Source organism: Heliangelus exortis, chromosome 1 (assembly GCF_036169615.1).
Source record: "Heliangelus exortis chromosome 1, bHelExo1.hap1, whole genome shotgun sequence".
NCBI classification, from domain to species: domain Eukaryota; kingdom Metazoa; phylum Chordata; class Aves; order Apodiformes; family Trochilidae; genus Heliangelus; species Heliangelus exortis.
The window spans coordinates 197,987,512-198,014,009 of NC_092422.1; the positions used below are offsets into that span (position 1 = coordinate 197,987,512).

The 26,498-nt window shown below is 48.5% G+C and overlaps 1 protein-coding gene across 10 annotated transcripts in view; it reads right to left on the bottom strand.

The window, feature by feature from the left end:
* SHANK3 (SH3 and multiple ankyrin repeat domains 3) overlaps positions 1 to 26,498 on the bottom strand; it is a 318,859-nt gene that overhangs the window by 266,298 nt on the left and 26,063 nt on the right. For all 10 annotated transcript variants that reach the window (XM_071734304.1, XM_071734311.1, XM_071734302.1 and 7 more), the window contains one exon: positions 888 to 1,091. In XM_071734304.1, the coding sequence (XP_071590405.1) occupies positions 888 to 1,091 (204 nt within the window). The remainder of the gene's footprint in view (positions 1 to 887; positions 1,092 to 26,498) is intronic.

The following is a 26,498-nucleotide window of genomic DNA, read 5'->3' on the forward strand; positions in this document are numbered from 1 at the left end:
GTGCTTGCATTTACAAGAGCTTGTGCAGCTTAAGCATGTAATGCTTTCTAAATAGACTTTGTGGGCAAAATATAGCACAAGATTCCTAAATTTAGAAGCCCACGTGCAGGTATCTAGAGCCTCATTAGAGCCACAGGGGATGTCCACAGTGACAGTCAGTACTGCAGGTCACTTATAATAAACACATACATGTGACCACCTGAATCCCAGCCCGAGGCAAAACCTATAGTGAATGTAAACACAGAGTTAATTCAGTTAATTTCTGCTCTAGTTAATTCTCTGGAACAGAAAACAGTATAGATTGTCCTCCATGCTCATCAAACAAGTGAGGTCCATTCAGGGACAGTCATTTGCTGTCAAAGCACATGACTTCTGTGTGTTTCAGTCAAACTCGAGTTCTTCAGCCTCATATTCAAAGATCTGCCTGTGATTTCCCCCCTAGTACCTGGCTTTCCTTCTGTCGCTGCAGCCTCTCATGACAGCTATGTGCCACTAGAAAAAAAGAAATTTTTCTCAACAGAGTCAGAGAACAAGGAGATTGTTTTATGGGGCTGTGGCAGATTTAAGGGAGCTCTCAAGCAGTCTTCAGCCACCAAAACTCAGAAGCATTTGCTTCAGCTTTCCCTCAATGAATTCTTCCTGAGTAAATATACACCCACATAGATCTCTGTGCTTTCACTCCTGCAAGGGAAATGGGAAAAAAAGAGGAGGGGGACAGGGGACATCAATATTTGTGGTGCCTACATAGCCTGCAGTGGAAGGTATCATAAAAAGCCTACACGGTTGTGCACACATATATGCATATGGTACATGTACCTACAGATGCAAGCATAGATTTAAAAATAGATATAAAACAAAATGAAAAAAGAGAAGAAGAAGATGCCTACCTCCAAGTAGGGGACAGGAGTGTCTGGGTTCAGGGGGTACTCCCGCAGCAGGCGCTCCTCATCCAGGAACTTCCCAGCCCTGCCATTGAAGGCTGGCTGGAAGAGCCCATAGTTCAGGACATCCTTCAGGCTGTGGTTCAGCGTGCAGAGGATGCGCTGCTTCGAAACCCACACAGGGACATCCGGGTTCAACCGCAGACACTTCTGTGGAGAGACACCAAGGGCAGTGAGAGCCAAGCATCACCCAGGTCCTGTCCCCCATGGCTGCACCTGGGGACAGTCACAGTGAGAACCAGGAGAAGGTTGGAATGGGAAAGCCACAATCTTCTCCATGTCAGTGGATGAAGGGGGCAAAAAGAGTTGCAGAAGGATGAGACTGTGCAGATCACCCCTAAGGCATTGTGTGGGGTGCAGGGCAGGCTCAAACCCTGCATGAATAAATATGAGAAGTAGTCAAGAATATTTTATGACTTAATAACAGTATAATAGTGGCATTTCACTTAGAAAGCCCCAATAGTAAAGAGTCTATTGACTTCTCCACCATAGACTTCATAGGTGTGCAAAGAAAGGAGGGATGAAGGGCAGCACCATGAGCCCTGCCAGGACCTGGAGGCACCTGATGAGGTCTTCCCAGTAGGAGGAGAGGAGGAGAAGAGCATCTGCTCCCTGCATGGAAAGCCATATATCCCTGCCACCACAGCAGGTTTCCCTGTACTGTGAGCAGTTTTCCTCCTCCTGAGGACCAGAGTCCTGTGTTCAAACTTGTTTCAGTGCTTCACTTCAAAGCCACAGCCCACCAGCCCCATTTACTGCACCTGATTTTTGTGCTGGAAAACAGTGAATGACCATCCCCCTGCTTCCACAGTGCTCTTCTCCATCTCCCCTCTTGCAGCTGGAAACCCTTCCCCCTCGGAGGGTCCCATCCCTCCAGGCCCTTGTCCCAAGTCCCTCCCCAGCTTTCCTGGAGCCCCTTCAGGCACTGGAAGGTACTCTAAGGTCTCCCCATTGCAGCCTTCTCTTTTCCAGCCTCAACACCCCCAACTCTCTCAGCCTGGCTCCAGAGCAGAGCTGCTTCAGCCCTCCCAGCAGCTCAAGGGGTCCCAGTCCCCACCAGACTGGGAGAAGGACACTCATCCCCAGCATCAGAACTAATTGCACATCCTCGCTCACCCCTTCAGCCCCACTTCCAACTTCTAAATTCAACCCCAGCGCCTGCTTCAGTACCTTAGAATCACAGAATTATAGAATGGTTTGGGTTGGAAGGTACTTTAAAGCCCACTTAATTCCAACTCCCTGCCATGGTCAGCCCAGGGGGGTCAGCCCAGCCCACCCCTCCCACCAGCCCAGGGGGCTCCAAGCCCCATCCAACCCCTTCAACACTGCCAGGGATGGGGCAGCCACAGCTTCTGGGGGCAACCTGTTCTAGCACCTCACCCCCTTGTCCCTTTGATATCCCCTTTTTGGTTCTGTGAATTACACGGGCACTGCTCTGATAAAACCAAGGAGCTTTGCCCAGAGGGAAGCAGAAGATAGTGCCACAGGGCAGGAGCCAGCAGAGCACCAGTGCTGCCCTGCCAGGTGCCTGCCACACACTGTCACCCGGGAGAGCACCAAGATGCTGTGACAGCTCATTTTTCTCTGTCAGGGATAAGTAGCAGCTGGCAGCATGTGTTTCTGCTGCAGGCAGAGGTCAGTGCCATGGATCCCAGGCTGCCCCCACCACCCAGCAGTGTGCTCATCACCTGGGGCTGCTTCTGCTGCAGGGATCAGGGGCGAGAGCTGTTGGCCCAAGAAATCAGGAGTGCAGAACCTTTGAGAAATGCCAGCTCTGCTCTCCTCCAGGCCTCAAGGAGAGGCAGAATGAACATTGCTCTTGCAGGGGTGCATGAATAAATAATAAACATTGTCTTTACCTTCCCACAGGCTTACTGAGCCTCTAGGACTCTTCCTCACTGTTACGTTGTTTGGTGTTAAAATATGTAGTTAATGGAAAAAAGCACTAACAGGCATGCACACGTGCACAAGCACAAGGGTTGGCTGGAAGAAGATCTCAGCATAAAACCCTCTGAATTTTGTACCAAACTTTATACTGCAGAGACATACTCTGGGGAGCATTAACATTTCATATTTACGAGAGAAAACAACTTCCACCCTGCGGCGTGTCTCTTTCTGTCTTTAACCTGCGTCAGAAATCATAGGGGAGAAAAGGCTGCTTCAGCTGTGAGGTCAAAACATTGCACAGCCCTTTGTGGGCATCATCCAGCTACTTAAACATCTCCCGTGACTGTTTCACCAAACACCATCACATGCATTCATGACTATCTCACATCAGAGATGCTGCTTATTCCACTGCAGGACGCAGCGCTGCTGGCTGACCCTGCAAACCCCTGCCAGAAAGGATTTCTGGGCAGCTCGAGCTCTGCAACCTGACAGGATTAGCAGAGAAAATTGCTCTGGGTGCAAGGGGACCAGGCACATTTTGCCCCCTCTAAGGAGGACAGGGTGGGAGCAGCTTTCAGAACAAGTTGCTCACTCTAGCTTGCAGTTACAAGTGATATTTTCTTCCATACAATCATAAGGTCTGATGACAACAATGGAAAACATTAGGAACTACTCCTGAAAGAAAATGGTATGGTTTCTCAACTTTTAGCCTGCACAGATGACTTCTTCCTGGAGGAAGAAAGAGCTCAGAGCTTCAGATTCAATCCCCAGCAACACACAGAATGACAGACAAGATCTATTCAAGAGCCATCCTGCAATAATGACAATAAAGAATTTATATTCAACAATTCCTTAAGAGCAAAAAGCCCCACAATTCTTCAACGAAGAGCACACAAATGAGAAAGAGTTGAAAGGAAATTAAAAAGCAGTGGTTGAAAAGGTAATGTGCTTGCAGGCAGCAGGGAGTATATTTCATAATATCACATCAGAAGCTCAGAGCAAATGGATGGCAAAAATGAAAAAGCAGCCTCTAAGAGGCCCCTACAGAAAGATGGTGCAACCAAACTGAGAGAGCAGAGGAAATCTATCCAAAATAAAAGTTTTCCTTTAGAAAATGGGAGTTGCCTCTGAATGGGAACAGAAAGGAGCACAATCCTGCCATACCACATGCAAGATGACAATGGTATTGAATTCCTCCACACTAACAAAGGCAGGGGACGAGGGCCCAATGGAACCTGGGTGAGGCCAGCAAGAAACCCTGGCAGGGGAGCATCCAAGGAGGAGCCCCAGAGCTCCTCCCATGAGCTGTGGGATGAGCTCCTGGATGGCCACAATAGATGCCAAGGTAAAGGGTCTCACAGTCAAGAAATAAAAGCTCCCTGTAAGCTGCATGAGCACAACAGATTTAGGAGCACAACTGCACGGTGCTGCCTCTGCTCCACACCCATCCTGCAAACCCTCCAGGGAGCAGAGCACAGGCAGGAGACCCTGAGACCCAGGAGTCGTCCTGCAAGCCTGCCCTGCTCTCGGGCCAAAGGCCTGGCCTCTGTTCCAGGGACACAGACAGAAAACATGACAAACATTTACATTGCTGAGAAGCCTCCTTATTTTCTGTGGAGCCACAACTCACACCCAGGAGAGCCCAGAGGAAGCCTGACCAGACCAAGGGCAGCCTCCAACACACACATGCGTTTCTGAAATGTTTTCAGCAAGGTCCCTTGCTGCCTGTCCTGGTTTGGGCCAGGGTAAAGGTGATTTTCTGTCTTGTACTTTTGCATTCAGCTAAGTCTCTTGTAAGTAGCTTCACTTGCTGAAATTAACAGCAAGTTTCTCAGGCAGTGTCTGCTGCTGGGACTGATAACACTTGATGTTTATAGTTATTGCTAGAGACTGGTGTGCAGAGCCAAGGACACTGCTCAGTTCTGAGGAACATTTTACCCTCCAGAAGGAGAAAAGGAGTGAAAAGGTCACACCTGAAGCCCTCCTTTGGGGAGGAATGGACAAGATAGATGCCAGAATTGACCAAAAAGAAAATTCCATCCCATACACATCATACTCAGTATAAATTTGAGGGATCACAAGGGTCAAATCTCTTCCTTCCCTTCCTGGTTCCCCTTCTTCACCTGTCCCTGTTTGCTTCAGCATCCTGGGAGGATTCCATCCATTCCTCTGCCTGTGCTCCTGATCCGTGCCAGCCTGAATCTCTGTGTTTCTGCCTCCAGCTCCCAACTGCTGCTGACCCCAGGAGTCCAGCCTGGACTTTCCCAGGGCTGCCTTGCAGCCTCGGTGGTGACGTGAGAGTCACTGGGGGGGAGGAACCTGGGACTGATTTTCCTGAATATATTTAGTAATTTTATCCTATTCATCATTACTGTTTTAATAAAGTTGTGTAGTTTAGTTTCCAGCCCATAAGTCTCTCTCCCTTATTCTCTCTCCTTTCTTTGTGTGGGAGGGGAGAGGGATTACTAGTGCATCTGTTATTCAGTTTAATTGCTGGGTCAGTGTTAAACCGTGACACTGCCATAAACTGAAGTCCCAGAAGCAAGAAAGTCTTTTGGATCCCTAACCAAGAAGGAAGACAGTAAACAAAGGTGAAGGTCAACCAGGCAGGTTTCCTGTTCATCAGCAGAGTGATGTGTGGCTGGTGCTGGGATCTGGTCTGAAGTGATGCAGAAAGGGATGCCGTGACACTCAGGAATTGGCAGCACATCCAGATCCTCTACACCACGTGCAGACCTGGTGGCTCTGTCCTTCAGGAAACAACAGAAACAGGAAAAAAGTAAAGGGAAAGAAGACAAAGGTGACCAGAGGCACCGAGCAGTATGGACAAACGCACCACATCTGAGCTGGGAGCTGGAGTACATGCAGCATCGAGCTAGGCACTTGTGCTCAGTGAGCAGCAGCTCCTTGTGACACCAGGACTGGGACAAAGCGACAGGAACAGAGCAGACGTATAAAGCAAAAAAGCCCAGGAAATGTTTTCACCTTTCCTTAAAAAATTAAGTTTGGTTTTCTCCAATTAGACTTTTTTTTTCCCCCCTGATTATGGGAGTTGAAGATTTCAGGGCAGCGACACACTACTCAGACACTACCCCCATTTAAAAGCAGCAGTTTCAGTAACAAGCTCTCTCAGCAACCCGGGGCAGATACCACTGGTCCCCTGCAGCACGTGAAATCCCACAGGATACTCCTGGTCTTGCTCATCCACCAGCTGGAGAAAGGATCAGAACCAGAAGACAACCCCAATGAAGAATCACCCCAAGCACCCCCCCAGGAGCCACATCGCCCCATGGGACAGGGCTGGGGACCCAGCAGCAGCCCCGTGCCAGGAACCATGGGGCAGGCTGAACATCTCCACTGCAGTTTGTGTTCCTTTGTGAACATGATCCAGGGGCCAGGGCAGAGCAACCACCACTCTGTGTTTTAATGGAGGAGAAACCAGCACAAGTGTCCTGCATGGTGGTTACTGGTGAAAGGCAAACTGAGACCAGTTCAGAGAGCACGTTGTGTATGCTGGCAAAACAACAGGAATTTCTGGGCTTAGATCACCTCCTGAGGAAAGCTCTGGCCCTGCCATCCACTGTGCTAAACACCATGCTGGGAGAAGCTGCCTCCACCAAAAGGAAACAAGATAAAGAGCAGTTGGGAGGTTCTCAGCCCCCAGCAGGAAAGCACCCAGCACACGAGCCCTCCTTGCAGTTTCGGGCTGTAGATAACAAAGTGTTTTGGCTCCATGGGTTTTCCAGAGAAACAGTTGCTCCTTGTGAGTCAGTCTGGAAGGATGTTGCTAACTCCCAGAATCCATGGCCTGCTCCAGGAAGCCATCCAGTTACCTTTGTTTAAAAAATAAGAATCCAAGAGCCCTCCACGACTTCCCAGCAGCAGCGACAGCGACAGCAACTCCATCCCACAGTCCCACCAGCCACCACTTTCAGAGGAGCAGCTGCCTCTGACACAAACACAGCTTGAAATGAATGTTCAAAAAGATTCAGCTCTTGATTAACTCTAAGTGACTGGTTCAGGCAAAACCTCCCTCTTACACTGAGCTACAACAGCTTTATTATTAACCACCTGCATGGAAATACAAGACAAACTTGTCAGCCCACTCCATCCCACTGTTGAACTCTGCATACAGAAAAAACAGCACAGAGGGAGATGCAGAAGTGTTGGACCTTTAAATCAAGCTGACCCCACCAAAGAGCCCAAGACAGGTTAAAGAGATAACTATTACCTTCAAGAGACCTGCGAATGTTTCCCATGTGGCTCATTGGAAAACCACAAGCCCAGCCACTTGTCTAACTTGTGATCAGTCAGAAAAGGAGGGCCTGGGAAGGTTTAGCTCTGTCTAGGGCTGAAAAAAAAAAGAAAAAGCCAGGTAGAGCAAAGCTTCTGGAAAAGAGGGAATAAGATCTTCTCTTCAGCCAGCATCAATACTGTGAAATGCTAGTTGGATAGATAGGTCTTTAAAAAAACAAAACAAAAAACTTGCAAAAGAGATTCAGAACTTCTCAGTATAAAGTAGCTAATGAAATCAAGTTTAATATGAGAATGGACTAAAGGATAAAGTTAAAAAAAAGCATACTGTAGTTGCCATGGTAGCACATATTCAGGATGCCCCCTGACTCAGCACATCCAAAGCCAAGAGGGCCCATAACATCATCTCATCTGAGTAGTGTGTCACTGCCCTGAAATCTTCAACCAGGAACTCCCATAATGAACTCCATTACCTGAATCTGGCTAACAGTTTCCTAAAAAGCATCCAACCTGAGCCTAAAAACATCACACAATAGAAAGCATGTTCCTCCTATGCATAATGTAATAATCAAACACTCAGCCTCAAGGAAAAAAAGGTATGTCTTAGTTCTCATTTGATTCCCCTTGTTTAAACTTCCAATATAATAATTATTTCTTGTTGCACCTTTCTCTGTGACATTGAATAGCTCTTTAGTACTCAGTTTCTTGTTACACTGGTAGCCCCCATTTAACAGCCACCTCTGAGTCTTGTTTAGGGTGAGCAGAAGAGGCTGATGTTCAAAAATTGTAGTGCATTTTTTCCAGATGTCAACTAATTTCTGTTGCTCTTTCAGCACCCTCTTTAATTTTAAATACACTTTTTAAAGTGCAGAATAGGAGCCAGAGGCAATATTCCAGCATCTTTCTCCCAGCTGTCATATAAAGCCATGAAATATTGTGGCTGACTCAACTGACTATTCCCCTTTTTTCCATCTGCTGGCATCACGTTAGTGCTTTCCACTAAAACATGTGGCAGTTTGGGTTCAGTTCCCTTTGACCTCTTCATCCCTTTCAGGGGGCCAAACTCCACATCCACTCCCTCTTTCCTAGATGTGGCATTAGTCCCTCTTTACCTAAAGTCTGTATTTAAATGAGTTTAAAGATAATTTTTTTTAATGGCCCCAGGTCTGATTTGCTCTACAAGTATATATTAAAAATAATAAGCAGATGGTTTAGGGTCTAACAACCCCAAAGCAGCAGTTGTTAAAGCAAGAGGAGCATGGAGAGAAGGGAATGAAGAAAGATTTTGTGCACTCCCTGAACACCATGTCCTTTGGCCACTGCTAGAGACAGGTACTGGGTCAGATAGATCTGGTTTGGCCCAGTGGGGCTCTTTTGGAGCATTTCTAATGGCACCTGTGCTCACAACTTTATTCATAACTCCACCATCACTTTTAGGTTTATGAAAAAACTATCAACAGAGGTCATATATTTACTCCTGCTTCTGTGTTTTTATACTCTGCATACTGCAAAACAGGCATTTCTAACACAGCCTAACTACCTGATCCATAAAGAGCTTATGGATCCCTCTGTAAAATCTTTATGGACATGGTTGTTGGTATAAGAACTCAGGAGATAATCTAAATTTAGGTCCTTATCAACCTTTATGATCCACAAGGAACTCAACTTGCTACATGAACCCCCGAGTCCCTTTCTGGTGTCCAGGCACTCAGTTTAGCCTGTTGCACAGGCATTAAAGCAGTTCACATCTCTCTGTGTAATGTGCCTTATTTTGCATCACCAACACCAATCCTTACCCACTGGGGTTTTTCTGCTTGTGAATTATCAGGTCTCCCTGAGCCTCCCTTCTGGGCTCGACCTGTTACAGAGAGCTTCTATCAGCTGAACAGCTCTGCTGCCCAGGGAGGAGGAAAAGGGCTCAACCACACAGAAAGATGAGCAGGAGGGAGGGGGCCATGGGGGATGAGCAGGAGGAGGACATGGGGGGGTGAGCAGGAGGGGGACATGGGGGCTGAGCAGGAGGGGGGCATGGGGGGTGAGCAGGAGGGAGGGGGCCATGGGGGATGAGCAGGAGGAGGACATGGGGGGTGAGCAGGAGGGGGACAAAGGAGTGAGCAGGAGGGAGGGGGAAATGGGGGGTGAGCAGGAGGGGGACATGGGGGGTGAGCAGGAGGGGGACATGGGGGGTGAGCAGGAGGGAGGGGGAAATGGGGGGTGAGCAGGAGGGGGACATGGGGGGTGAGCAGGAGGGGGACAAAGGAGTGAGCAGGAGGGAGGGGGACATGGGGGGTGAGCAGGAGGGGGACATGGGGGGTGAGCAGGAGGGAAAGGGCCATGGGGGGCAGGCACAGCCTGTTAGTTTTCACAGCAGAGTCCCTCAGGACCAGTGCCAGTACCTATGCTGCTCACAGGTCTGGGATGGTCTGGGAAGGGAAGAGGGGCTGTGAGCCAATAACCAAGGTACTGAGAGTCAACTGCAAAACCCACAGAAGGATCCCACTGGGCCAAACAGCTGAAAAACACAGCAGATGAACCGCAGATGAGTGAAATGCTAACAGTGCCAGGCTCCGAGCTGGCTGCTACCTGGCTGGGGGCTTTGCAGGTGCCCAGCAGAATAGCAGGGACAGAAGGAACAGAAAGTGTGAGCCCCTGGTGTGCCTGGGTCCTCAAGGCCATACACAGCCCCAGCTCCCCTTTCAGAAAGGCCATACCAGGAGTGGGAAAGATGCAGACAAGGGGGAAGAGATCAATGGCCAGAATTGGAATCTGTGTGAGGCTCAACTAAATAGACAAGGATCTCCAGTCTGGGAAGGAGAAGACTGAGAAGGAATGTGACAAAACCAGAAGTGTCACAGAAAAGATAAACAGGAATTATCTCCTTGGGAACTGATACAAACACCACAAGACAAGGTGACAGACAGGACATCTTCATTAGACACACTCACACTGATCTGCTCAGCAGAATGCTGCCGGGCTTTGGCAATCGGCTCCAAATTGGTCTCCCGGGTGTCTTCTCCTGCATAGTCATAACCACAAATCAGCATGGTGTGCCTCAGCAGGCAGCTGGCTTAACCCAGTCAGAGCACCCTACCTGGATCTGACTCGAATTGCAGCAATAACTCTTGGGTTACAGTTTACCACGACTCCTTTCTCCAAAGCTACAGCTTCACCCATCTTACATTAACCTGCAGTCCCTCTGCTTCCAGGTTACAACAACCAGTCTCACTTTTTGGCTGGATCCTTGCTCTTCATACTTAAGGCTCCAACATTTTGCACACACACATTATTTGTTACAATTGCATCCTTTTTGTTGAATTACACTAACTCCTACCCACCAGTGACAAAGTCTCTTCCAGCACAAAAGTCGGGAGAAACTACTGACCCAGGCTGCCCAGGGAAGCTGGGGAGTCTCCTTCCCTGGAGACATTCAACCCCATCCAGATGTGTTCCTGTGTGACCTGCTCTGGCAGGGGGATTGGACCCAAGGATCTTTCAAGGTCCCTTCCAACCCCTCAGTTTCTATATTTCTATGAAACCCATACAGTCAAAGCAGGACAAAGAACTGGTATCTCTTCAGTCCTCACCACATGTTCCCTGTGGATATTCATGGCAGCAAGTCACAGGCTGACACTAGGGACGGATCCTGGAAAAACCTGGTCTGGCTTGGGGCAGGCAGCAGCCCAGGGCTGGAATAAGCCCTGAGCATTCCCCAGACCAGAGACCCCACAGCCTCTTCGGGCCCTGGTCAGTGCCCCCCATCCCCACAGTGAAGGACTTTTACTGCCACCAGGGAGCATGGGAGGATGTCCCTACCTGCAGCTTGTGCCTCTGGTCCCAGCCCAGCACCTCTGGTAGGAGCTGGCCCTGGCCTGAGCCCCCTCCAGCCCTGTCAGGCAGCCACAGCCCCCATCACTGAACCACAGAATCAGATTGGTTGGAAAAGCCCTTTGGGATCATGGAGTCCAACCACAAACCCAGCACTCCCACGGCCACCACTGCCCCACGTCCCTCATCCCCACATCTCCAGGGCTCTGAAATCCCTCCAGGGATGATGGGGACTCCAGCCCTGCCCTGGGCAGCCTGGGCCAGGCCCTGACAACCCTTTCCAGGGAGAAATTCTTCCCCAGCTCCAACCTAAACCTCCCCTGGCACCACTTGAGTTGTGCCAAAAGTTCCTTTTGTCCCATTCCTTGTTCCTTGGGAGCAGAGCCCGGCCCCCCCTGGCTCCAACCTCCTCTCAGGGGGTTGCAGAGAGCCAGAAGGTCTCCCCTCAGCCTCCTCTGCTCCAGGATCAACACCCCCAGGGTCCTCAGCTGCTCCTCACAACTTCTCCAGACCTTCTCCTTGCTCTCCAGCCCCTTCCCCAGCTCCATTCCCTTCTCTGGACACTCTCCAGCCCCTCAATCTCCTTCATGCTCCTGAGGGGCCCAGAACTGACCCCAGGATTCGAACCCTTCACCACCTCCTCCCCTGGCTGAGCAAACCTGAACTCAACCTCTGCCCTGGCCCCACCACCCCACAGCAATGTCCACCCCAGCCTGGCCCAGGGATCCTTGTGGATCTCACCGTGGCTGGGCAGAGAGCAGCCATCCCTGCCCTCACCCCTCAGGTGTCACATTTAGCCCAAATCTGGGGCTAAACTACAGCAGCTGCTCTCTCATCCAATGACTCCACCCCAGCCCAAGAGGGGAATAGGGGAGAGAAGCCCCTGTGGCTTGAAAAATGAAAAGATTTACGGAAATAACACAACCAACAGAAAAAACAAGTCTATAAGGTCATACTCAGCCCAGCCCTCAGAGTCCCAGTGAGAAGCAGCTCTGCCCTCCTGCCTACCAGCTGCTCCCAGGGCTGGTGACATGGATCTCACTCCCACCCTCCCGCAGAACCCAAAAAGGGACCAGTCCCATCATCCACCCCTGAGGAATGTGCTCATAACCAGACACCAGCTCATCACCACCCTTGGAGCCTGGTGGTCCAGCCAGCTTTGCCCCCACCTTGTCATCCACTTGCCCAAACCATCCCTGTCCCATTTTGCAGTGTGGATGCTGCAGAAGACCACACTGAACACCTCTCAGGATCAGGATGGACAACCTGTGCTGTGCTGCCCTCCCTCAGAGCCAGCCACCCTGTTGGAAACAGCAATCAGGTTGGCTGGGTACAATTTAACCTCAACAGATCCAGGCTGGCTATTCCAAATCCTTCTGTCCTCTGCGTGCCTGGCCAGGGCTTTCCAGGGGACTTGCTCCACCACTTTCCCAGGGACCAGGCAAGGCCAAGAAGCTGCTTGTTCCTCTCAGCTTTCCTTCCCCACCCTCCTTGATGTGAGCACTAACAAGTCACACACATTCAAAATACAATACCAGAATTTCCTGGAAACAACAGTCAGGGCTTAGCAGGTAACCCTCCTCCAGCCTGCTGCTGCTTTATGCTGGAAGGGTTCCCTGGGGAGGTGTCACCGTGTGCCTGACACTCCTCCAGGCTTTGTCCTTACCCTGTGGGAGCTGCAGCTCTGCCCATCCCAACAGGACCCCCCCCGCAGTCCCAAGCTCTGGTACCACTGGTACCACACTCACATCTGCCAGCTTGCCACGTTCCTCTGCAAACTGCTCATACTCTGAACAAAGTTGTAAACTCAGAGGTATTTCCTCTCCTGCTGACAAGAATCCATCCCTTGTTCCTGCTCTCCCATGCCAGTTTCTGCCTGCCACTCCGTGCATTATAGCCCTTCTGCTCTCCACAGGTAACCTCTCCAGCCCTTACAGAAGCCTTCCCATCAAGATGCTTGAAGTTCTGGCAAATCCTGCCAGTCAGCCCTCTTACATTCATTCTCTCATATTAAAGAATTAAAATAGATTAGGGAGACGTGGTCTTCTGAAAACACAATGGTTATATCTCACATGAAATGATTTTCCAGTTGATAATTTTTTTCTGCTTTCCATTAACAGTGTAACTACTACACTGCATACAAGTTCATCTCTCTTAAGCTCTCCACATTCACTCCAAGGCTTTTGCTAAAGATGGCTTCAACAGCTCCTCGTTGCTAATCTCTTTTCCCTGATATAATAGCTGTTTTGAGTGAAAACACACATTATTCCTGCCTACTCATCTGCTCTGTAGATAAACTTCCTTCACTATTTATCTCCTGTTTTGTTTTTTTACATCAGCTTGCTTCAGCACTCACCTGCTGATCCATTCTTTTGTGAAACTTCTCCAACACTTGATGCTCTTAATTCAGTTTGGTTTTTCCCCCTCGCTCGCTGGGTCGCCGCTCAGCTCTGCCCTGAGCCCCGATGCTGGAAGGGACTGTGCTGCGTGCTGGGCTGGGACGAGGTGCTGTGGTGCCTGGGGGTCCTTGCTGATGCTGTCACACAGCCCCCCTGGCCGGGCTGTGCTCTGGGGGGCTGCCAGTCCCCCCACTGCCCTCCCACCCTCTCACCAGGAACCGTCCCAGCAGCCGGCAGAGCCGCGGCACCGGCAGCAGTGCCAGCCAGGAGCCAGGCTGGAAGGAGCATGCTGCTCTGCTGAGTGGCTTTTAATTAAAAAAAAAAAAATAATAATGACAATGTTGATAAATTTATTAACCACTCCTCTGATGATCAATTCAGGCAGTATTTGTCTAACATGTGGAGCTTTGGCAGCCTCCCAGCAGCAGCCCGAAAGCTTGACTGTTCCCAGGCAACCACAGCCTCCAGGTCCAGGCAGGACAACTTCACAATATTACCACATTTTTCAATAAAAATTCTGCTGTAAAGAGGAATTTTGAGTTGTCAAATCAACTAATGGTAATAGTAAGTTAAATAGTATTAGGAGGGCCAATATTGACTTCCTTACTAGTATATTTTACCCAGTATAGAAAATTAGCATTTTTCTTCTATGGGTAACTGCAGAGTTTGCAGGCTGCTGCATTTAGATACTGCAGGTTCCTCTGGGTCTGTATAGAAATTTATATCACGCTTCCTACTGAAAACAAATAACAATTACTTTGGCCACAACAACACAAAAAAACCCAAACAAACAAACTCAGAAACAACCCAGTGAAGATAAAGACAAGAACTTGTCCATGCAATAAGAATATGGGAAAAGAGTAGACTAAAAATTACCTAGTAACCATATAAAAATTACAGCTTCTTGGTGCTAAGAAACACTTCTCAGTGAGAAAAAAAATGGTCACTAACCATGAAAAACCTTATCCATAGATTCACTTTGGTCTAAAGCAAACTAAACGAAGCAAATGAACACTGCTGAAACTCCAAAGGAAAGATGCAGAGCCCTCATCAACATCACTAAGAAGGAAAAGGAGGATTTGGAGCCACAAAACCATTAACAACAACAGAGAAAATGTTAGAAGGATGCATTACTGAATCTCTATGGTTTTTTGTTACCAAAATAAAGGCCGGGTTGGATGGCTCTGAGCACCTTGATCTAATTGAAGATGTCCCTGCTCATTGCAGGGGTCTTGGACTAGTTGACCTTTAAAGGTCCCTTCCAGCTCAAGCCATTCTGTGATTCACAGCTGCTTCATCCCTCAACCAGCAGGATGCTTGTGTCAACACGTGGATACCAGTCAACATGTGGATCCTTCCCTGAGCATCCCAGCAGTGTGACCACAGTGCTGGTCCAGGGGAGCAGCTTTGCAATTCCCATCAATCTCTACTCTGCCTTGTGGGACAGAGAGACAGCAGAGAGCTAAAATAACCTGCAATGCCCTGCCCAGTACCACCAGAGAGTAGAAGGGACATCTCCAAAAGCTACGGTCCCTTTTTGTTTCCTAAACACTTTCCTAAACAAGCAAAGCACATCATCCTTACTTCACACACACAAGGAGAGAATCTGCTCTCCCACAGGAACACTGCAAGTGCCCAGAGAAAATCATGGAGGATGGAGACAGTTCCCTTCTGCAGCAGCAGCTCTGAGGTGGTTACAGCAGCTGCAGGAGCAAAGTGCCATGAGCTGCTCTCCAACCTTAGGACTTCAGCCCCAGACAGCCCCAGGACAGCCCAAGCCTCTGTCCCACTGAGAACAGGTGGGACAAGGCTCAAAACCCTTTTTCTGGGCAGTGGGACAGCAGCCCCTGCCCACTGGCCAAGGCAGCTCAGTGCCCCCAGTCCCAGCCACGGCAGTAATGGGACAACAGGATTTTCCAGGTCAACCCAGAAAGGATCCAGTCTGGAAGGAGATCCAGACCCAGCTCTGTCTGTGATGCTCTAATGTGACTGAGGCTCATTTCTGCCCAGTGTGTTGTGCTGGAACAGCAGAGCCCAGACCCCAGAGCTACCCCTGAGCCTGTTCTTGGGTACCACTGCTGCACAATCCCCCTCTGACAGTGTGGTGAGCACGATGCACAGAGAGAGACAAGGAGAAGACAGCATCAGAGAACATTCCTTCCTGACAGTCAGGGCTGTATTCATGCTGTAATCTCCCATAGAAACAACCAAGCTGCTTTCTTGGGCTGTTTGGGATGAAGAGTATCAAGGTGACACGTTAGGCTGGGAAAATGCTTACTAGATCATTTTATTCTTTTGATTCTTGGATTTGGAGCTACAGTGCAAAGGTATCACACCTGGAATGACCATAAATGCATGGAAGATGATGCATTAATGTCAGGACTTCAATTTCAGAAAAGTATCAACAAGAGTGAAGCAAATTCAGAAAACACTTCATACTTATTAAATAACCTGAAATGATCAATAGAAGGGAAGAAGAGCAAAACAAATATTAGAACACAAGAATTATTTTAGGAGATCACTACAGTGTTGTACAAAGACAAATCATTTACAGTTATTAGTAAAACTAAATCAATGCTCCTGCACACCCTTTTTTATGTACCATATGAACTGGGAAAAACCTTATACTCAAATGTAACTGTAAGTAGGAAAACAGAAATAGAAAATGGATCATTTGCAGGCCAGAATTTCTGCTTGTAGGTGTTCATACAACACCCAGCACACAAACGCTGAAATCACAAATGAGAACCTGGTTACTGTCATAAACACCTATCAGCTTCTGACAATTATCAGTCCAGAAGCACCAGAAAGACAAATTAAGGTTGCCACAAACCTACAGGAAAAATTAGGAAGGTCCCTTGGACTCCACTGCCAATAGCAAGTGTGCACTCTGCAGTCGGGTATTTCATTCTTCCAACCCAAACTATTTTATGGTTCACTCCTGAAGCAGTTCTGCCCCTCTGCCAGAGAGACCCTTGGGGTCACAGCCAGAGAGACCCTGGGTCACAGACAGCTCCACAGGAGTCCAGACAAGACCACTGCAGATGCCAAGTGAGATGCCAGATCCTGTTTGGCTCTTCACTGAGAGCAAATTTGAGCCAGCAGCAGGGACAAAAAAGCCCAGCTTATAGATTCATGGAAGTGTTTGGGTTGGAGGGACCTTAAAGACCATACAATGCCAGCCCTGCCATGGGCAGGGACACCTCCCACTAGCCCAGGGTGCTCCAAACCCCATCCAACCTGGCCTGAGACACTGCCAGGATTCTTCAGGCAGAAAACTTAGCTTCATGTAGCTAAGAAAAAAAAAAAAAAAAAAAAAAAAAAAATGGTAAATGCAAGATATATTCTAAAACTGTGCTCTGTCACATCTTTTGTAACAGCACTGATGACTTTGTCATCTGGGATTTAACATTTTCTTTTCCTAGTTCAAAGCTCACTTCTCAGTCTGAGCTTGCCTACCATGTAATATGGATTTGGATGAACCAGAGCCAAACCCTTCTTCCATGAGTGGTGACTTTCCACAAACCACATCGAGAACAAATCCTATGGGGGCTCTGCCCAGGAACTGGAGCTTTGAATGCAAGGTACAGAGATCACCCAAGCTGGCCTGGGGTCTCAGGGGGACAAAAGATGTCACAGGAGGCGTGGGACCCATGAGGACCGGGCAGCTGGTATGTGCAGGTACCATCCTGGTACCCAGCTGTACATGGTGATAATTAACAAAAAAAAAAATGGATTTTCACACTTACAAGTCACAGCCTGATCTCCACTTCCTGGCCAGATGCCATGAGACAAGGCTAGAAAAGACCTCTCCTTGAGCCTGCTGTCCCACACAGCACTGCCATGGCCATCAGCAGCTGACAGCCCAGCCACAAAGCAAGAGGTGCTGTCTGCTGCCAGCTCAGACAGTATAGCTAAAGAAAACTGATGAGGTTCCAGGCCCATCAGCCATTTCTCAGGCTGGGAGAGCCTCATCTGCTTTTCCCAGACATATACAAGTCTGTCTGATGAAGGATAGTGCTGCTCCACAACCCTCTCCTGGCTCTGACAAGAAGCATACAGTAGGCAAGGGGCCCAGAGTTCTAGAAAAAAAGCCCATGTTGTCATAACAACATCCAGGATAAGACATAATAAGAAACGGGAAAAAAAGAGAGAGCCCACCACAGAACAAGCTCCTATGGGATACACGGAGACACCAAGTTTGGACATCTTCAGATTGTCTTAAAACCTACAGCCAAACTGTCACCTTTGGTACAGCAGAATCAGAGAACAGAATCAGAGAATGTCAGGCTGGATGGGACCTCACTTCCTACCAAATCATCTCACCCACTACAGCAAGAGCCTTCACATGACTGGCTTACACAGTTCATCCATCCATCCATCCCCATCCCCATCCCCAGCACTGCAAGTTTTTTAAAATACACTTTCTAAGGAAGGAAATTTATAAGAACCTTCCTGACACAGCCAGAGAGAGACAGCACACAGCCGAGGCAGGAACTCCTCTCCAAAGCACTGCACGGAATGGACTAAAAAAGAAATAATGTTGGTTCCATTTTTTCAGCACTCATGTAGATTGGCATCTTTAAAGTAGATGAATCACACGCCCTAACCCAAGGCTGGGAAATGCTGGGAACAGAAAAAAGAAAAAGAAAAAGAAAAAGAAAAAGAAAAAGAAAAAGAAAAAGAAAAAGAAAAAGAAAAAGAAAAAGAAAAAGAAAAAGAAAAAGAAAAAGAAAAAGAAAAAGAAAAAGAAAAAGAAAAAGAAAAAGAAAAAGAAAAAGAAAAAGAAAAAGAAAAAGAAAAAGAGAAAAAGAAAAAGAAAAAAGAGAAAAAGAAGAAGAAAGAAAAAAGAAAAAGAAGAAGAAAGAAAAAAAGGAAAAAGAAAAAGAAAAAGAAAAAGAAAAAGAAAAAGAAAAAGAAAAAGAAAAAGAAAAAGAAAAAGAAAAAGAAAAAGAAAAAGAAAAAGAAAAAGAAAAAGAAGAAACAGAAAAAGAGAAAAAGAAAAAGAAAAAGAAACAGAAAAAGAAAGAAAAAGAAAAAGAAAAAGAAAAAGAAAAAGAAAAAGAAAAAGAAAAAGAAAAAGAAAAAGAAAAAGAAAAAGAAAAAGAAAAAGAAAAAGAAAAAGAAAAAGAAAAAGAAAAAGAAAAAGAAAGAGAAAAAGAAAAAGAGAAAAAGAAAAAGAAAAAGAAAAAGAGAAAAAGAAAAAGAAAAAGAAAGAAAAAAGAAAAAGAAGAAGAAAGAAAAAAAGGAAAAAAAAAAGAAAAAAAGCCTTTTAAAGGCAGAGGTGCAGGCTGAACAGCACAGCAGGGTGAGGAGCTTGGCCCCAGCCCATGGACATCCCCTTCTACATATGCAGAGGGCCCAACCTCCTCCAGAACCCTGGGAGAAGGCACAGTGAGTCAGCTCCCCCAGCTCCACCGCTGTTCTGCACATCGTGGGCAACAAAGGACTCAACAGTGTGTGCTGCATGAAAGGTTACCTCATAAATTCATTATTACAATTCAATTAACTTACTGCAGGAGGGGAGGAATGGCACAGGGGCAGATGGGGCTGTGCTGAACCCAGGGAAGCTGCCCCTCCTCTCCCTCCCACAGGTGCAGCCTTTGCAGAAGAGGAGTGGGAACAGGAACGTGACCGAGAGGAACGAACCCCATGGACCCCATTGCTCCAGATGTACTCTCAGATAAACCCAGAAGCAACCCATTAGCAGACCAGATCCATGTCATCAACAGCCACCACCAAGCCATTAGCAGAGAAAAACCCTCACTGTGAAAGTGCACCGGGAAATTTTTCAGCTGCACTTTAAAAATTCAGGGACATTCCTGAGGTCCCTGCAGGCACCATGTGCTGAGGATCACATCAGCCACACAATCATAGACTGTGCTGAGCTGGAAGGCACCCATCAGGGTCATCAAGTGCAGCTCCCCTCTCTGCGTAGGGCTCCCCCAGGATCATACCCTGTGCCTGAGAGCATCATCCAAACATTTGTTGAGCTCTTCTTTTGCTGATATCACACCTAAACCTCCCCTGATTCAGCTTCCTACCATTTCCTTCACAGGAGTGAAGAAATTAGGGCCAATCCCATCTTCTCCCCTCTCGAGGAAGCCACAGATTGCAGTGAGGTCACCCCTCAACCTCCTTTTCTCCAAACTTAACAATCCAAGTGACCTCAGCCACTCCTCACAAGTCATCCCTTCACATCCCTGTTGATCTCCTTTGGATGCTCTCCAAATGGAGACATCTCTCTTGATACCTTCACCACCTCCCTGGGCAACCCATGCCAGTGTCTGACCACTCTTATGGTGAAGAACTTTTTCCTAATGTCTAATTTGAATCTACCCACCTCTGGTTTTAATCCATTCTCCCCAGTCCCACCACTACCACAGAAGTTGGGGTGTGCTGATGCTGGGATGGCCTCACCTCCATCATCAGCCCTGCACAAGGACGCACATCCCAGTGTCCCCAAGGACCAGTGGGTCCTGCTCCCCCCAGTGGCACCTTGTGCCACCCCAGGCAGGACAGGGCCAAGCTGTGGGGTGGCACCAGCAGGTTCAGCTCTCAGGTCACTGCCTCGGCTGCAGCAGTGAGGGGACAGGAGGGGTAGGGAGGGGATTGCCCTCCTGCCCACCCCACAGCCATGGGGTGCTGCTAGCAAGGAGGGGTGCACTCCTGGCAGTGGGGTGGGGGACTTTTTTCCCAGCATCAGAGCAAACCGCTGCAGGCAGAGCTGCTCCTTCCTCTGCTCACCCTTCAGCTCTGCCACTGAGCATCCGCCCTGCACGCCAGCAGAAAGAAGTGGGGCTGCAGCACTGTTCATGATTACTGTACATTCCCAATAACTTATGTGGGGTTTATTTCATCTAAGCCTTCAGACCCAGCTTTTTTTGAAACACTGATAAATAACTTTGGACACCTGTTTCAACCTGGGCACCCTCAGCACATCCAGGGTCATGTCACAGCACTGCCAGGCACGGGAACAGCGTGGCAGCTGGATGCAGCAGGATGCCTCATTTGGGGCTGATCCACAGAGAAACGTACTTTAAAAATGAAGCTAATCTCAGAATTTTCCACCAACCCAGATTTTAATAAAAATAATCTCCCCTGGAGATAGCTGTAATATAAAGTTGTAATACTGCTTCTCATACTGTGGCCCATGCTTTCTTTCCAGTAACTGTGAATTATGGCTCAATTATGTTCACTTTGCCCTCCAAGCACAGGCAAGAAAAGAGAGGGAGAGGCTGCCCTGATGCCTTCTTTCAAAAAAAAAAACAAAAAAACAAAAAAAAAAACTGGAGTGGACAGCACAAGCTTGTGTCTATCCCTGAGCTGCTCAACACCTGCCTGAGCAGGACCTCCCACCCAGACACCAGGACAGCTTTGCAAGCTCTTTCCCTCCCAGGATCTGTGAAACCCACCCTGTACTGTCTGTCTTGGCCACAAACACCCTGGGTGAGCAGTTGAACCTTAAGAGCTAAAAATGCTCCAGCAACTACAGGTCTGCAACTGCTTCAGGGACAAAGACAAGAGAATTTTCCAGTTTGACAAGTTAGCCCAAAGAAAATTGTGTCCAGTGTGTTCTTCTTGCCATGCTCACTCTAGGCCTTCCTCCATCCATTTCCCAGTGGTTAAATAATCCCAAATGCCCCACAGAGACACTGGGTCTCCTGCTCCCCAGCCCCACTACCACCCCATGGGGCTGCCGTGGCACTTCCTGCCACAAAGGTGGCACCTTCTGCCCAGGAACCTGGCTCATGGGAGAGGGAGCCCACAAAGCAGCTGTCAGGCAGAGTGACAGCAGAGACTTCACAAGAAAAGGGCTTTTCTCTTTTTAAGTAGAAAAAGCAATGAGAAGGAGAACGTCCCCTTTTGGTCACTGTAGCCAAAGTCTGTGGTGGGGACACAGCTCAGCGCTGGGCTCAGCCCTGCACTGACACCCACTCCAGCCCCTTCTGCTGCTGTGCTGGCACCTGCCCTCTCTCCATCAGGCTTGAGGAGAACAAGCCTGTGTCCTACTCCTTGCCTCAAGAACCTGAGAGCACAGGAACAATTATTCCAGAGCACAGGACACAGAAATCCTGCAGGAGAAAGCTCCCACAAGGACCCAGGGTCCAACATGCCCCGCCACAAAGCTGGTGTCAGACAGGGATGGACAGAAGCATCAGCAAATCACCCAAGGATGCTGAAGGCCCCAGAGTGAACCTGATGGGCAAGAATGAAATACAAGTCCCATTTATATGGTAAATGCACCAAGCAGCATGTCCAGCTCGAGGTCAGGGAAGGAAAAGCATAACACACGTTAATGACAGAAAAATTCTACATCGGATGTGTGGCTGTAGCCATCAGGGGTGAAACCTGTTTCTTCTCATTTCTCTCTCCATCACTGAACACCTCTGCCAATGCTGTCCCTGAGCCTACAAGGGGAAACCATCTCTGCACCTCAGCTCCTGCACTGATGCTGCTCAGCACTGCTTTTGGCATCTGCCCTTAAACAGAGAAAGGACATACTAAACCTTAGGGTGATGTAATCGCTGCTGAGCCACTTCACAGACAAACCCTCTGCCAGGCTGAACAGCTTCACTGGAAACAGAACCAAGACAAGAACGCTCAGCCCAGCCGAAGGCATTTGTGATGCTGGTGCCAGGGACTCTGGTGCCGTTCCTGGGTGGGGGTCTCACTCAGTCCAAAGGGGAGGATGTAAAACAAATGCACAAAATAGAGGGATGTGTCTCGTTAGTCAGCATCATCTTCAACTCCTTTCATAGAAATTCTACAAGGAAGCAAATAACTGAAGAGACAGCCTTGTAGGGGTGCCTGTCTGCACAGGAATGGTGCTGGGGAGCTGTCCCCTGGACCTGCAGGCTCCTCCTGAGCTCTCCAGGACTTAAGGAAGTGTCCTCACCTGCCCAGGACTAGATGGACCCCTCTGCCCTAGACAGCATGTCCTTCCTCAGCCCTCACACCAGAGAAAGGCTTGTGCACCCCCAGCTGGGGTGTCCTGGCCCAGGGACTGAGCCCCGGTGCTCAGTCCCACCTCACCCACCTCACTGGACATCAGCAGCCACACAAGGACCTGGCTGCAGGAGAAGCCACCAGCTCCATGACCACCCTCTGCTCCTCTGCAGGAGTCCCCTGTCCCAAGCCAGACACCACTGGGCAGTGGGATGGATGCCTGCAGAACCCAAGCCAGGGGGATCTGGCAGCTGGGTCTGGTGAGAGGCAGAGGGCTGACCCCACACACACCTATTTACTGTGTGTGGCTTTCTTTAAATTGGGTTTGAACAGCTTCAAGCAAATAAACTGCATCTATTCAAAACAACTCATTAAATAATTCACTGACAGCATCCCAAAGGACACTGCACAACACTCAGCAGCTGAACTTCCCCAAAACAACCAGGGATGCCATGCGGTGCAGTGACCCGCAGCTCTCCTGCTGCAGGCAAAAGCCTCCCCCCCCCATGCACATAATAAAGCAAAGTGGATTGATTTAAGTCAAAGTGATCACCAATTTTAACTATGATAAATCAGCTGGCAGAAAATCTGGATATAAATAATCGGGTCTGCTGTTGTTTTGCATTGATAGGCTTTAGCTGTTTTCCTAAAGAAAAGCTGAGTCAGATCAATTCTTAACCATTACGTTACATTAATTTGCAATTTCATATAGACTTTGCAACCAAAAGTGCTTTTTCCTAAGTACAGCGTAACTACATGCATCTATTTAAGCAATTTTAATATAAAATATAAATTCAATTTTTTAATTTTACCCTAGTACTTTAGAAAAGAGTGAGTAGCATATTTCTTATTTAGTAGAGGATAAGTAGGTTTTGACTTGTGATTTAAGTCAAATTGGACTAAGATAAAAATTGGCATTCAGCTCTGTTCATTCAGCATGTTACAATATTTCTAGGTACTAACAAATTAAATACAACTACACTAAACTACCTGTGCTGAATTCATACAAAATGCATTAGCAACCACAATATCCCCTGCACCCACAGGCAACTGACATAAAAAGGGACTTTTATGAGTAGTTACTTAAATTAACTGTTTCTTCACAGCCATCAAGATCTTAGGGCTGGTGGGTCTCAGCCTCTGGAAATTGCCTTTTATGGATGGACTGGAAGAGGAAAGCAAGACCTTCCCAACTCTCCCCATGACCATCTGGCTCCTCACTTCTGGATATGCTCACCTAAGAGCTGACCAGGATGAAAGGAAGGGAACCCTTGCGCTGACTTGTGGTTAGGAGCTGTGTTAGTATCTGAACTAGCTTTACACACTCAGCCAAGGGATTGAGGTGACCCGTTTGACTTGTGCTGACTGACCACCCAAGTGTCTGGGCACCCTGAGGCCCTCAGGACCTGCTCAGGACCCTTCAGCTGAAGTCATGGAGGAAAGATGAACTGCTTACTGAAAGCTGCAAGAGGGGAGATGGAGAGGAGATCTTGGGGAAAAACTCTGGTGTGAGGGTACTGAGCCCCTGATTGCCCAGGTTGCCCCCAGAAGCTGTGGCTGCCCCATCCCTGGAGGTGTTGAAGGTTGGATGGGGCTTGGAGCCCCCTGGGCTGGGGGAGGTGTCCCTGACCATGGCAGGGGTGGCACTGAGTGGGCTTTAAGGTCCCTTCCAACCCAACTGCTTGATGGTTCCATTGTTTCTATACTTCTAACACAGCTGGTTTCTGGTCCTCACCTCTCTTGGTGGAAGGACAAACTGACACACTCTGTGGACACTGTGCCAGCCAGGTGCCGTGCCACAGCTACCCCCAAACCTCTCATCTTGGTGTCAGGGACACTGGATAAACTGGAATGGTTTGTTATACTGAGGATCTCGGTCTGCTCTTCTACAGATCTCACCATCTGGATGCTGACAGAGTGCTCAAACATTTGCATTAGGAAAACAGATGCAAAAAACCACTACAGAGGGACTTTAAAATCTGTCAGCTCTATGCTGTGAACAGCATACAGCGGCAAAGCTTGAGGCTGCACAGTGAATAGGGAAGATTAAAAAAAGCAGAGCAGCTGCTTCATTCACTGAGCACTATTAATCTAATCTGAAAGAGGCTGGGTTCCTATGGAAAAACAATGTGCAGCTTGTAATCAAACAGCATCTCAAAGCATGTGCATAAGTGGTTTGATTCTCCCCTAAAAGGAGTGAAAAATCCAATACAACTATTGACAGCTAGAGATTTTCACATCAGCAGAAAGCAGATGTTTTGGCCAAGAATCAAAGTTTTCAGGGCACTTTAGGCCACTCCAAAGGTCAACTCCTGACCCCCAGCTCTTCCCTCTGCAGCAAAAAAGTTCTCCTGATTTTCCTCTCCCTTCTCTCAGGCTCCCTTCCCTCTCTGGGCACACCAGGCTGGGTCCTGCCCCATTCTCCACCAGCTTTCCTACACCTCCGTGTCCACCGTGTCCTCCTGGCCCCTGAGAAAAGCCTTTGTGGTAATGCAAAAAAAAAAAAAAAAAAAGCCTTTGTGGTATATGCAAAGCCTTTCCAGTCCTCATTCCTCGAGTTAAAAATTACCTCAGAGAAGATAAAAATGCAAGAACATGACTTGGAGCTTTTTATTGCTGCTTTGTGATAGTAGATAAGGTGCTAAGTAGAGAGGCGTGTGGGTGGTGGGTATTTAAATCACAGGCTCCACCTGTACTGCCAGGGGCTCACAGCATCCCTGGTGCTGCTGTTCAGTGTCAACACCTGGAATGAAGCTGGACACCACCAGATCCATAGGGCTCCCGACCCAGCTGCAGGCTGAAGCTAACAGGGAAAAACATTTTTTAAACCTCTAGCAGCTCCTCTGTCTGGTTTTAACATGATTTAAAAGGGAAAAAAGAGTTGCCAGCACACAATGGAGAAGAAAGGCCCTGGGAAGGCTCTGGGAGGAAGGCTCATCAGCTGTGCAGCACCGTTCCTCTAGATCTTCCTGAGCTATTTCAGTATTCTCTGCTCTCTGATAGCAGATTCCCAAGTACCACTCGTGTCTGCAAGAGGCTGTTATCTCTCTACATATATATTTTTAATGGAATGTGCTGAGCCGTGATTCCTTGAAACAAGTTTTCCCTGCTTGCAGTGAAAAAGTGAATAGAAAAACCTGTTCCTTGTGGCTCCCCAATTTTAACCATGGTGGCACATGGAGGGTGGCCAGCACTGCCCACCAGCTGGTGAAGGAAGGCTTTTCCCTTAGGATACACCCCAGGTTTGGACAGACACCCCACAGGATTTCAGTGCCTGCACCCAGTGCAGCCAGACAGGACTGTGATGACCACTGGAGGCCCTTCTGCTTTCTCCAAGGATTGCCCCTGCACTGCACCTTTCCTTCTACCGAGCCCCTAAAAAGGTTCCCATCCCCTTCCAAAGTGCTTCTGCAGCAAGATTTTGGTAATCTCTTTTCAAATATGTTTTAATGATCCAGACCCACAACTCGTAACTATTTCAGATAAACCAACCTGAGCTTGGGCATGCTTCTGTCACCTTAAAACACAGACTACAACCTCATAGATCTTGTGGGTGTTTTGGATAATTTTATCCTGGGTCTCCAGCACCCCCTCCCACAGCACATGGCACAGCTGAAATCTGAGCTGAAGTGGCTCTTCTCACAAGATGAGCAGCCATGGGCCAAAACAGAGAAGCTCTACCAGTGTTAGGAGGGATCCCAAACAGATTGGCCCCTTCTTCCCTTTGCCCAGGCTTGTGCACCCACCCTGTGCAGGGGGACACCAGGGAGCACCAGCAGCTCCCACAGACCATGGTTAAAAGAGGGGGAAGATTCCCAGGGCGCCTAACTCCAAATAAATTGCTACCTTGGGAGCTGCTACAGAGCCCAGGCTGTCAAAACAAATCAATCCCCTGCCCTAGAGCCAGGGTAGAGAATGGGTGTGTGGAGGGGAAGGCTACCACAGCACCGAGCGTGGGCACCCAGAGCTCCATGCTGGACCTGTCCACCAGTCCAGCTCCTGCTCTGCTGCTTCTCTGGCACAGCTGAGCCAGGAGTGGAGGGTGGCTGGAGGGTGGCACTGGGACCTGTGGGATGCTCAGGCTCCCAGCACCATGCCACCAGCTCCCCAAACTTCCGGCTGCAGCCCCCTTGTTCCATGGGGTCTGCTCAGCCCTGAACAGGGTGCACAACCCAGGGCTCATCCCTGTCCACCCACTCCATCCTGCACAGCTCACCCAGCAGGGGCACCCCCAAATCCAGCA